The sequence below is a fragment of the Haplochromis burtoni genome, unplaced genomic scaffold, assembly GCF_018398535.1.
Source record: "Haplochromis burtoni strain Fernald_Lab_line unplaced genomic scaffold, NCSU_Asbu1 Contig_12, whole genome shotgun sequence".
Lineage (NCBI taxonomy): Eukaryota > Metazoa > Chordata > Actinopteri > Cichliformes > Cichlidae > Haplochromis > Haplochromis burtoni.
The window spans coordinates 360,549-373,803 of NW_024582373.1; the positions used below are offsets into that span (position 1 = coordinate 360,549).

General features: G+C 41.3%; 2 protein-coding genes across 7 annotated transcripts in view; both read right to left on the reverse strand.

Annotated features, from left to right (window-relative positions):
* ccdc120b (coiled-coil domain containing 120b) overlaps window positions 1–8,574 on the reverse strand; it is a 14,172-nt gene extending 5,598 nt beyond the window's left edge. Inside the window, exons 1-4 of one of the 2 annotated variants that reach the window (XM_005915271.3) lie at window positions 8,281–8,574; window positions 1,393–1,492; window positions 907–1,037; window positions 175–276 (exon numbers count right to left, since the gene is read on the reverse strand). In XM_005915271.3, the coding sequence (XP_005915333.1) occupies window positions 175–276; window positions 907–1,037; window positions 1,393–1,441 (282 nt within the window). In that variant the 5' untranslated portion in view covers window positions 1,442–1,492; window positions 8,281–8,574. The remainder of the gene's footprint in view (window positions 1–174; window positions 277–906; window positions 1,038–1,392; window positions 1,493–8,280) is intronic. The other variant, XM_005915270.3, reaches the window with a different exon arrangement.
* Window positions 8,575–9,839: 1,265 nt separating this feature from the next.
* The window catches only part of mbd1b (methyl-CpG binding domain protein 1b), a 13,248-nt gene continuing 9,832 nt past the window's right edge, over window positions 9,840–13,255 (reverse strand). For 4 of the 5 annotated variants that reach the window (XM_005915273.2, XM_005915276.3, XM_005915272.3 and 1 more), the window contains exons 16-17: window positions 12,595–12,687; window positions 9,840–12,513 (exon numbers count right to left, since the gene is read on the reverse strand). In XM_005915273.2, the coding sequence (XP_005915335.1) occupies window positions 12,046–12,513; window positions 12,595–12,687 (561 nt within the window). In that variant the 3' untranslated portion in view covers window positions 9,840–12,045. The remainder of the gene's footprint in view (window positions 12,514–12,594; window positions 12,688–13,255) is intronic. The other variant, XM_042214501.1, reaches the window with a different exon arrangement.

Here is a 13,255-nt window from a genome sequence, read left to right on the forward strand (position 1 = left end):
GCACCCGTGAAGATGGCTTTCATCTGCTTTCTTTAAACCGGTCCGTGGCGCAAAAAAGGTTGGAGACCCATGCTCGAATAAACATACACACACACACACACACACACACACACACACACACACAACGGTACAGCTACTGCGTAAACACAATTGATATTCAAGGTGTTGACTTACCTCTGCCTTGGCAATGGGCGCTAGGCCAGCTCTCCGCTGCACCAGCGGGGGTTTCTCTCCTGTCTCCAATGGGAAAGCACGTGGCAATTTCCCAGTCAGCTCCTGTAGAGGACATCGATTAGCCCCCAGTTACTGAAATCCTTCTCACTGGCCACTGAAGTGCAAACTGTTTCATAAAGTGATAACCATTTAACGGATTACTTTAAGTCTCTTAAAAAAAAAATAAAAATAAAAAAATTCCTTAAATGGTCTAGATATGGCACGAGATATATGCCAGCAATAATTTGGCTGCGTTTAGCATTTACCTCTAAAGCAGAACCATAACTCTGCAGTTGAGAAGTGCTTCAGATGTCTAAGTAAGCTACACTGACAACAGAGCAGACAACTTCTGAATCCATAAATAGGCACACAGATAGAATGAGTCACCATCCAGCTGAAAACAGGGATGTGTTGAACAGCTGTTAAAGAAAAGCTGAGGCAGCTGCGGATTCATTAACATGCACTGACAGGCTCTCAGAAGCAATCAAGCAAAGATTTTGTCTGTGAAAAATATCCCATTTTCAACAAGTTGTTAGCTGCAGCTGAGCTCAGATGTTCACGTTTATTCTCATTTTTACAGAAGACTTAAATTTGCTGTTAAACCACACTGCAGCTATCCTCTCATCGCTTGAGGTGTACGGAGAGAGAATCTAAGCTGAGCTACGTTTCGAAGATGAAGCGAGATCGACTCACAGCTTCCTGCAAACAGACTTGTTTGAGCTCTCCCACTCTGGCGTTGAGGAGAGCCTCCAAGGCCTGCTTCCTTTCTTGCAGAGTTCCGATCCTCTCAGCCTGCAGCTTGCCATCCTGGCAGCCTTGAACATCTAGGAGGCACAACGCATGAAAGTCACTTTTGCACACAGTGAAATTCAGATGTGGACTCAAACTGGCAGTGATTTCATTAAAAACGCAATCTTGTGGGTTATGTTTATACTGTATCACAGTGTCGTGTTTTTGAAGGTGTCTGTTCTCAGAGTGCTCTGATAAGATTATCTGGCAGCTGTAGTGGCAGTATGTGAACAAAAGGTCTTCACAAAGACAGATGTTTTTTCAGCTGGCAGTTCCCTAGAGAAAAAACTGGCAGGAAAACAAGCAAGCTGATGGTTTCTCAAGCCTTTTCAGACTTGTCCACAGATGGAAGTGTGAATCTTTACACTGTGAATAGTCATCATTACTCACCAGGAGCCCCCAAACCCATGGATGTGATCAGATGTCCTTTGACCTCCATGTGATGTAATTCTGGGGACTTTACAATTCACGCTCTCAGCCACACCCTCACCTGAGAAAGAGAGATGAAGGTTTAAAATGTATCATTAGCCAGCTTTGTGTTATCTGGAGGTACAAGACACAAATATTTTAGAAATCTGCCAAAAACCTGTTTGAAATATACCCAAATGTGAGCCAGTACACTGGACTTATGTGAGGAGTCAAGTAAATCAAATGGGCTGATTCTTATATAACGCTTTTCTACTCTCCTGGAGCGTTTATATACCACACTCACCGGAGCTGTTTTCTATGCTTTTTAACTAACATTCATACTCCAGTGGATGCATCAGAGAGCAACTTGGGGTTAGTATCTTGCCCAAGGATATTTGGCATTCAGACTCAGGTAGCCAGGGATCAAACCACCAACCTTCCAATCAGTAGACTGACCTGCTCTACCTCCTGAGCTACAGCCACCCCAAGCATTACATCCAATCACTGAAACTAATTTTTCGGTTCAAGTAACATGAAGTAACTGTAACTGAGCACTGGAAATAGCAGCCACAGCACATACATACATACACATATACTGTACATACGTGTATGTATGTATGTATGTATGTATGTATGTATGTATGTATGTATGTATGTATGTATGTATGTATGTATGTATGTATGTATATATATATATACATACATACACACACACACAAACAAACAAAAAAGCATTCGATCAGATGGCACAAGGGTCCATCAGGGGGCGCTGCTGTCCCTCTGCTCAGGTATTTAAAGACTGTATCACTAATTACGAGTTAGTTTCTGTAACAACAGACTTGTGGGAGAATATTTGACTCAGAAAGAGAAAAGACAAAAAAATGTCTTAGATCAGAAAAAAAAAAGGCACCAGGTGATAGCAACAATTTAAATGAAACCACAATAAACCCAGTTATGACGTATGCAAGATTATAAATTTAGGATTTAATGAGTTCTAGAGAACATTTTGAGAGTAAGTTCATCTAGAGTCCAAACATAACTTGCAGACTAGGCCTTCTGAAAGAGAGTAATACTCTAAATACTCCAAAATTAGCCCTTGGATGCAATTAGTAGCCAATTAATTTGCAAAGAGAAGGAAAATGAGACGAGATAAGTAGCATTAATAATGTATGGACAGATACAGAGGGAGAAATCTAATCCCTGTGTGTTTCATGCCTCACAAGCTCAAAGCTACCATCACAAAAAAAAGCAAGAGAAACAGAGCCAGAAGCAAAGTGTTGGAATAAGTAACAAAGGCGGCAAAGAATGCAATCAGTGGCATTTCCTCCAAGCGACTGTCATAAATGTCAAGGTTCACACAAAATTCACATCATTTTAAAACTTCTACATATAATCATCTATTTATCTGTTGAGAAGGAACAACAGATAATCGGGGGGAAAAACTAAGACATGTACTGTTTTTACTAAACTGTTGCAGGTGAGCCACGGTTCATATACTCTCTTCTACATAATGGAGATTCATTACAAACAAAGCCTCTTCCCTAATGCCCAGTAGAGACTTGACATCCAAAAATAGCGATCGCGTTTTCTGCCAAAACCTCTCGCTCGGCGTTGCTCACAAATCGCTGCCGTAAATAAGCATCCTGCTGTCTTCTTGCCAGTCGAGTAAATCATAAAACGGCTCCATTCAGCCCACAAATCTAGATGGAAGGCCGCAAGGGCTGGATCAGAATTACCATTTCCAAAGATTGCTTCTGCCAGTGTCCCATCTTTCAAAAGGAAACATTTATCTATCAGTTAGTCTGAGCAGCTGTCTCAGAGCTATGCTCAGATTTTTGGCTTTTTTTAGGCCAGAAACATTAGAGTTCTGTTTTCCTGCCTCAAACAACACGACGCTCACTTTCTGTGAAGACATACTTGAAATATTTCCAGAGTTTGCGTTGGCTCCTGTTCTGGAAGTGAACCAGTAAGTGCTGTTTGCTCCTGTACATGCGAAAACCCCCGCATGCTTGACCTCCTATTGACAGACAAACAGGAGCCTTTCACACAAGCAAGTGGTAGACAAAAGCTCATCACATGAATCCTGTTACACAAAACCGAGTTCATGATGATTAAATTTTCAGTTAATCTAATACACCAAGTGGGCTTTTCACCTGGGAGTGTACAAGGCAGTGTCATGTCTGTTCTTTGTTGAACAGCCGAACAGTAAACCCACAGAGAGAAGCAGTCGAGAGGAGACGGAGACATTTGGTATTCATCTGGACTGTCGCTGGGCAGCTGGAGCCAAAAGGCTGCCATGCCCCTAAGAATGGCTTTGTCCAGCAACCAAAACATTTCCAAGGAAATTCAGTGCAATCCCCCCCTTTTGTTTTTGTTAAACAAAACTAAATGTGCCCACTCTGTCATCATAAAAACACTAAAACCTCCGTCCTCAGTGCAGATATCACTGGTTCATCTTTGCTACTATAACAATACGTCTCACACTTCCTTTTTATAGTCTTACAATGAGCATCCTAGCAAGAAACAACACATTCTTCCTCTTACTTAGATAAAGTTTAATTCCTTAGCAAGCTGCATTTAATTTATGTCCTGAAGAAGGAATTCAGTGCCACATAAATTGGGAACACCAAATCATGAAATAGTGTGTGAAATAATCTGTTCTGTTTCTGTTATGCAGTTGAATAGCAGCTGAAATATGGCAGACATGTTTTGGCAGCGCATTATGATGACAAATTGAAGACCTCAATCAATGTGACCGTAATGAAAATGGGCTTGAAACTTTCAATATCATTTTTTTGTGTAATTACTTCACAAATGGATAATTTTCTCAGTTATTTGTAATTGTTAATGTCAGGTTGTTTCTTCAGAGTAATGTCTTTGAGCAAAAATTAAAATCATTCTGCAATGGCCCCTTTCTGTGTTTTGTGCTTGTATTTTGTAACTGTACCATTAGTTTTGTCCACAACAAACCACAAACCAACTAGTACATTTGCTTTACTTTGAAATAATAGGAATAACTGTACATTCCAGCTTATTACATTAGGGTGAAACCCACCTGATAACCTCCAGTTATTTAGACTTGTGGGTAAAAGCGGCCTATTATGGGAGGATTAGCAGACATGGCTAACAAATACCTTAAAGACCTTTATTCACCATCCCTTACCCACCTAAATGACATCTATGAAATGTTTGTTGGCTGGTTGTAGGCTACTCCTAATTTTTCCTGCTGTTCAGCAGTGGTTGAACCTACAGTGCATCTTATTATAAAGGTGTTTATAACTACAGAAAGAGAATGCAAAGACACCACAATGGGGCTATGGTTAAAACACCATAGCAGTAATCACTGTGTAATAGCAGCTAGAGGAAAGGTGAAGACCAGTTGCAACAGATCCACCATGGCCACACTTAACAGATAACACACCTGAGGGGATCAGCTGCATCACTACCTCACTACCTTAAGTTAAGTGCCAGCTTTGTAAGCACCTGCTGTGCAGAGGCACAGGTGTGACAATACAGGACTGCAACACACTTCAGGGGGGGAAGCATGAGTGAGATGGTAAATGCACTACTACATGAACCCTTTTCCCGACATGACATACGTCTGATGCTTTTTTCCAGCACTTTCTATCACCCACAAAGGAGTACAGCATCTTGCCCAAAGACACTTTAACATGCAGACTGGAGTAGCTCAGAATTGAACCACAGACCTTCTGATTAACGGATGACAACGACCTCCTGAACCACAGCCGCCCTCACAGAATCTGAGGAGATATAGATTTTAAACACCACAGCTTCAAACACTTGTTGGCCGAGCATGCGTATGGGCTGTGGATGGTGGTACAGATAGCACTGAAGGAACCGTGTCGATGAAAACATGAGCCGTGTGATGAGAGCGAGCTGCCCTGTGCAGCTCGTATCACTCAAATGCAAATCGAGGAAGAGTTTAATATTCTAGACGGGCTAAACACTGAAGCCCGTACCGTAGCTCTGATCCTCCTGTGTCCACACAAGGAGCCATAATGCTCTCTCGTCAGCTTAGAAGTGATGCATATTAGCTTGAAATATTCACAGCAAAGCTACATTCCTACAGACAACAGTTTTATGCGTCGTCTCCCTTGATAAACACGATGGCTCTCGGCTCTTAAACAGATTCACTCTCTCTCTACTGTCAGCTTTCATGTGGCCCAAGAGTCCTGGGAACAGGAAAAGCTATTGTTGAGAATTTATAATACACATATTCAAGACTTAAAACTACAAGTCTTAATACAGTGCGGCAGGAGCTTTTGCAGCACCACCACATGCTGCACAGCAAGTTTATTGGTCTCTTTCAACAGGCGGCTGTGGTATAAAGGAGCAGCTGAAACCCCACCTCCAGCTAACTATGGGCAGGTGAGGCCAGCAGCCCTCATGTTGACCGCTGGTGTTGACACAGCTGCTGCTGTTGTCAACTTACACATGTGAACCAGAGGAGGGTTACAACTACACAGCTCCTGTTAGGCTAGCATGAGGATCCCCCGCTGGTTCCTGAGAAGTTAATAGGCAGCAGATAGTTAAAAACTACAGTTTGCACCACTGTCTGTGTCAGTTGTTACAAAGCAGTGCCTCACTGCTTTCACTGGTGCACCAGGACAGCATTTCTCCGTGTCTAAAGCCATACTGATCTAATCTATAGGAGAACAGTAATGCAACTCCCAAACATTGACTATCAGACCCCAAGGACCCTGTAAGGATGGGAGTAGAAATATAAGAAGGAGGAAGATGTAATTTATGATTCAACAAAGAAGAGATTGGACAAGGTCAGACATACGGCTGATTCAGAGCTGCCTCCACCTGAGCAACCCCTACAACTGTGGATGGAGGGCTTATGCAGGGGTCAGGTGACCCTCCAACCAACCCCGCGCACCAATGTGATCTCTTCGTTTTGCTCTCTATATCCATGAAATACTGATTTATAATGCACTTATCAGCACAAGGCAGGGCAGCTTAGCCAAGGCTGACCAATCGTATAGCTCGTCCTCTCTCCCTCCCCGGGCCTTGATGCTCACCTTTGTATGTTTGACACAACTACCACAGGCAAAACAAAGCAAAGCCCAGTGATTGCTATCCACCTGGATTCCGCTAAGCTGAGGTTGGAGGAGTGGAGGGTGGAGTAATAAAGAAAGGAATGTGACTCTAACGTCCGAGGGGATTATTGCTATACATTTTTCCTTTGGTCTGTAACACCTGGAGGGATTTCTGTATGTCCAACGCTGTTTTTAATGCTCTGTGGCTTGCTGTAATCCACTTTGCTGATTCTGGAAAGAGTTCAGTGCTTTTGTTTCGCTCAGACTTATGAAGTGCAGCCACAGCAGCCACGCCATTACATTCAATATTTACACACTAAAGGACCTTGATCTGATTTTTTTGTGTTTTGAAGAAAAGTAGGTGAATACGCTCCCCCATCTGTAGTACTACAGTCGCTTGATCAGACTTTATTCCTTGGTTCTAGCAACAAGATACTTTAGATGAAGCTAAATGTTTCTCATTTTGACTCTGTCTATGTGCTAGTAAGAAGTAGTGAAACGACTAGAACCAGATCAAGCAGCCAGTGTTTCTTTTCACACTCTGTACTTAACGTGCATGTTTTGTCAGTTACCTACTACAGAACTACACATTCAAATTTGTGTCAGCCCATGTCTTAAGGGGATTGTTTAAAAAAAGAAAAAGAAAAAGAAAAAATATTGTAACCTTGATGCAATGGTATTAAATGTTATTAAAAAAAATGCAACTGTGACAAAGCTATCTGGGTCAAAGTCCACGTCCATGGAATGTGACTGAATTATACTGAAACACAACAGCCAAAGGGAGTGCTTTGTACTGTACAGGCGAACAGAAACACTAACATGACTGGTTTCATCCTAATCCCTGTGATCAAGAGGAAACTGAGCATGAGAATGGTTTCCCAGCACACCAACCCCTTTGCTTGTAAATGTCATGTCCCTGCACTAACAACTGTAAATAAAAAAGGAGCAATGAGCATAAGGCTTCAAAGGAAAACCCTCTTGTAAAAAACAGAGGTGTTTCCCAGAAACGCCAAAAGGTGGACTACAGTGACTCGCTGTAAAAGGCACAAACACATTTTTACGAGCCCACCCCACCAAAAGGGATCCTGACGGACAGGCTCGCTCAGGGATCTGTTAATAATAGGAGCTTAACGCTGCTGCATGTGACCGAGCAGTATTAATAAATGAGAGGAGTGAAGCAATAAGGCCCAGGAGACGGCAGTAACAAGATGTTCGAGTCTGTTTTTTTGCTCCATAACAATACAGCAACAGGGGAGAAGTTATGCATTCCCGGGAAGCTTGGCACACATTTTCACTCCTTTAAAAATTGAATTTGAGACGTTCTTGCAGTTCTGCCACCCCCTGCCTCCTGACGAGCGTGCCACACAAACGACCCGTTGCACTGTTTTCTGGCACAACGCGTACACAAACGCAAGGCTCTCACTTGATGCGGTCCTTGCATTCATCGTACGGACATGTGATTTGGCTCAGCATAAAGCACGCGTTCGCACATCCAGTCTGCGCTGATCCCCGCATCTGCATAGCCGTTGCAGACGGCGGCGCACCGGCTGATAATGAAACGCACCGGACTCATTATGGAAGCGATAACACATCGCAGGTGTGTCACAACCCGCCACGGTGACAAACGTCTTTTCACATGAGCTAAATGCGTGAACAGATGCGAGGACGTCTTGCGGACTCGCGTTTAGGCCGATGCATTTCATTTTATCGAGAATATCTCATTTTTTAAAAAGCCGTACTGGTAGCTATTAATTAATACGCCCATTTAGGATGGAAGAGGACATATTGGAGCAGAATCCCCTCTTACCAGAGAGCATGACTGATGCCTTGCGAGGTCTCCATGGTTCTCTGGAGCGAAAGCAGGGGGAGGAAAATCATTCCTGCTTGTTTTTATTGGCAAAATGTGCGGAGATCCACGGAAAAGAGCTGCCCGTTCATGATGGTTCACTATCCCAATTGTAATTCACCAGCAGCCTCGCGACCTCCGCTGCGTCGGAGCTCTGCGCATCTCAACAGACCTGCTTTCTGCGCGGCATGAAAACGCTCTCTTTCACACAGCCAGCTGACTCCAACACGACCACAGCGACGATGCCCCTCCCCAGATGGTACATGCCTTCAATGTGCGCCACTCGATCCGCTAATAAGAATGTAACCCAGGTGTTGCACAGTAGCGTGGATTCATGTGCAGCATTCAAGGTAACCCTCTCCAAACCCCCAAGAGACTTTTTTCCAGATTTAAAAATTGATACGTTCAACTCGAAAAATTCAAATAGTCGTTTTAGTTTTACTGCTTTCTATGTCAGAGATAATTTGGACCGCACCATACCAAATTATAGCAGCCCAACATGGCTTTTTAATGGGAAGTTTATTGCGTTCTTCCATCCTTAATTCCATAACTTCAGTTGTAATAAACGTCAATAATGATTTGATTTCTTTTATACAAAGAGATCCAGATTTTCTGGAACTCTGACAGTTATTAGTATTAAAAAACGCATTCAATATCCTTTGAAGTGCTAATGTTTCGGATTGGATTAATATTGGACTAATTTCAGGGCTTCAAATGTTGTAAGAAAATTCACTGTAAGTATTAACAAGTATATCCGATCCAGAAACAGCTTTATACTAATTAAAATATTTTTTTCAGCACATCACCAAATAACGGGCGAAAAAGTGTCTCAAAACAAAAAAGGACCTGTTAAACACCTGTTACCAGCCAAGTGAAGCACACATTTCACTCTCTGAAGACAAAGTTAAAGGCGAGAGATCCACAAACAACAGCTGCGCTAAAGTCCTGGCAACAAATCATAAAGGGGAAACTGAAATTTGTGGTTAAATGGTCCGTTTTGCCTGAGAAAGTTCGTAAGTAGCACTTGGTTCTTCCTTGATTATCTTCATCAGTACAGGACAACCTGGAGCATCTTTTTTGAAAGAGTGAGTTCCCAGAATTCATAGCAAAGCTTTTGACCGCTCATGAAGAACGATCAACAAAACCGACAAAGTGATAACTGCTTGTTAAAGGCACAGCTGAACTTTGAACATTACACTGTTGCAGTCAAATTTACACGAACTCTCTCTAGAATCTGATTTATATTAACTGATCAAAGTATGTTTAAGGCTTGCTTAGCTTTATAGGCTATATGTTCTCTTTAGGTTATGTGTTCCACTGACTCAACCATAAAATCAATAATTAGCAGACAGCAACCACAAATTGATTTTACTGCATATAAAGTTTAAGTCAATTAATTCTACTCGTTGATGACTTAGACACATTTGGCAAATTGTAAAATAATACAAAATATTATAACATTATTGCCAAACATTACATCCACAAAGACAAAAATGACCAGAATTGAGGAAAAACCTGTGTCAGTTCTTCAAATATGTTTTAATTCAAAGACTAAATAATATATTTTTTAAAGAATAACCCACTGTTCCCAAATATTTCAACATATGCACAATTACTTGAGGAAAACATAATTAAAAAAAAATCACATCAAGAATGTATAAAATTTCACATTGTTAAAACTTACAAGAGGTTTGTAATTTGGGGGGTGAATTATTATACACTTATAAAACAAAAACAAAACACATTATACAGCTGAAAATACAATTAAAGGCCAAGTGTTATACTACTCGAGAACAGAGACGGAAGGACACTCGTTAAGTGCGTATTATTATTTCAGATTTATAAAGAGTCATCATCTGTATGACGATTGTTGCTACATCATCAGTTTAACAAGAGCATGTTGTTCCAAAAACAAAACCTCAGAAAACCAAAACTAAACCTTTAAGGAAAGTGTTCTCTGCTCTCAGCCAACATGCTGCCAGTCACAACAACTGTAATCCCGTTGCTGGGTTTTAGTTTCAGATTTGTGAGGAATGTTTAACTACATTCATCTTAATCTGTTTTTTGTGTTTTGAGATCTTAAAGGTGTTTTTAGTGTCAAGTCTAAGTACGGGGTCAGTGAATAAAGTTTTCAGTAGATATATTGTGAAATATTCTCACTCGACATGACATTGGGCTGAAATCGAGAGAAATTACAAGTACACGAAAGTACTTTTTTTTTTCTTTTTTTTTTTAAGTGTTACTTATGCATACTTTGCATAACCATCCACACTGTCTCTTTATTTGGGGAACACTCAACTAAATACTTGACCAGTAATGTCACTGTATGCTCTGGATAATCACTATCTCAGATGTCTTGGGTCTTTTTAAAACAGCGGCTTGCTCCTACTTATAGCTTGTGGGTTGTGTCTGAACTTTTGCTTCTGCTCTAATGACTTTAGACTGTCATAGTAATAGGGTGAATACAAATTTAGCGTAATATGTCCATACTAGGTCAGTTTGTGATGATATATTTCCCACTTTTCCGATATTTCTGTTGCAATATAAACACAAAAACTCACCCTGTGAAAGCAAAAAAGGAGGGTAGGTTAGATTTACAAGAAAAAAGCTGACCTACCCAACAGCTGTTTAAAAAACAAGTTATGAGATTAAAGTTATTTATTTATTTATGAGAACAATTGTACTTTGTACTTTTTTTTCCTGTCATAGGACAACGTCAATTCATTTTTAAAGGTCGTATGAAACTCATCACACCACACCCGCTGCTGCTAGGAGCACATTCTGCCTTCAGTGGAAGAGCCAATCAAATAATCGACTACTTTGCAATCAGATTAAGACATTTAAAAAATGCTTGTAATTTCAGCCCAGAATCAACATGTGATTATTATAATCCAGTATGAATGGTCATGAATTTGAAATAATCACATAATTCAATTTAAATAACTATTTCTAATAGAAGGGTACCTTTGGCAGCTCCCTTATTTCCCCAAGTGGTCGCCACATCAGATGGATCCACACATCTGATTTGCCACCGGATACCCTTTCTAACTCACATTTATCTGGCCTTAGTATTGTCACTGGGAGCAAATGCAAAAATGGAGCACATCAAGCAAGAGCTAATGGAGTGCTAGTGACAACAGTGATGGCACTAGTGAATATATTATTAAATTTAAAAAGAAAGCAGTTGAGGTGCACACTTGTTTTTACCAAAACAAATCTTCTATTAACTTTGTCGTATGTAGTATGAATGAACCCGGTAGCATGACAACAGTGTTAATGCTGGGAATCAAACCTGTGGGCTAATTCCTAGGAGTACAGTTGTCTGAAAGGGCTACTAAAATGTGGAATAATGGTAAGGAGGGCGAGGGATATTCCTCAAGTAAGAGTGTGAATCAACCAACAGCGCACTAACCACACAGAGGGCTGACTTCAGCCTTGTCCAACACACTGCCAAAGCCAAGACACATAACAGTCAAGTAGAAAAGCCCTACACCTACATAATAAAACATCTGGGAAGAAACACGCCTGGATTATAACGTCACAACTCCTGAAATGCCTTTGGTGATTCTTAAAATAAACCATTTACAGTCCAGAGGTAAGTCTGTAAAGTTTTGATATACATCATCACCAAAAATTACAATAAAATGGGACAAAGTGTCACCAGAAAACCAGTGGTCTCCACTCTGCTCACATTTTTCCCCATTTCTGTCTGTGATGATGTTGAAGTCAGTGAAGTGCTCTGCAGTTATTACAAATGCCCACATTCTTCTTCACCAAGAAATCACATGTTGATGACCGTTCCAGTATGATGGGGTCTTTATAATGTAATGGTTCTTTAGGAGGCATCCCCTGGCACACAGAGTACTTCTCCAGACCCAAAAGCAGGTTGACCACCTCAGTCACCGAGGTTAGACGTGCTGGGTAGCAGTCGTACAGCGGGTGGGTGGGGAGCAGCGGTTGCTTTTGGACCGTGACCTGATAGAAGAAGCCCGGGTCGATCAGCACCATGGTGTCAGTCATGCTGGACTGCTTAGAACACTGGATGAGCTGCAGCTGTGGGCCCTCCACCATTATAGCATACCACAATATGGGCAGTACAGAGGAGCGTAAAGAGTCTAGTAGTTTCATGAGGTGGTTTTCTGCATCTGTACCAGTCCCAACCGAGTTATCAGCCAAGCTGAAGATCTGTGTAATCTGCAGACAATAAACGAATAACAATACATACACATATATGATTGTTTTGGGGGGTACGGGCAGCCTCAGCAGGACACTTACCATGGGCAACTCATCTTCGTCTTCTTCAACAACTTGCTTTGTAGCTTCTCTGGCACTTTGTGCTCTCTCTGCATCCCATCTGTTTTGCTGCTCCTGTATTGACAAAGTTGGTATCATGAGAGTGACGCCTTAGTCTTTAACTTAATGCAAAATTATAAATATTAAACTACACCCAGCCCACACCTGCACATCAAATTGTGTCAGAGTCCAACAACGCAGTTTATTATTAATACACTGAAACCGTTTGAAGACAGAAATGGACCCTTTGTGGAAGTCTGCAGCTACAGGAAACCTCTGGTGCTACTAATGGAGATTATGTGAAGTATCGGGTAGCAGCCTCTGGGAATCCCACAAATAAACTTGTACAAACACATTGTAGTTCCTCAAGTTGCTATTTGAGGCTGGCTCATAAAACAAGTCAGATCCCACAGAATCTTAAAGTCTGGTTAAATAATTAAATAAATAAAACAACACCACACCACTGTATGTGGGTGAATTTTACATAATTTGACATTATTAAACTGTTACTTTGTACTACTTAGCAGCTAGCTGTGTCTGTTGCATACATCCATACACCATGCCAACACATCTTGCGAGGGCTAACTACAATTCAGCACTCTAACTTTTTATCCAAATATGCTCACTTGTGGCTCGAAGAAAT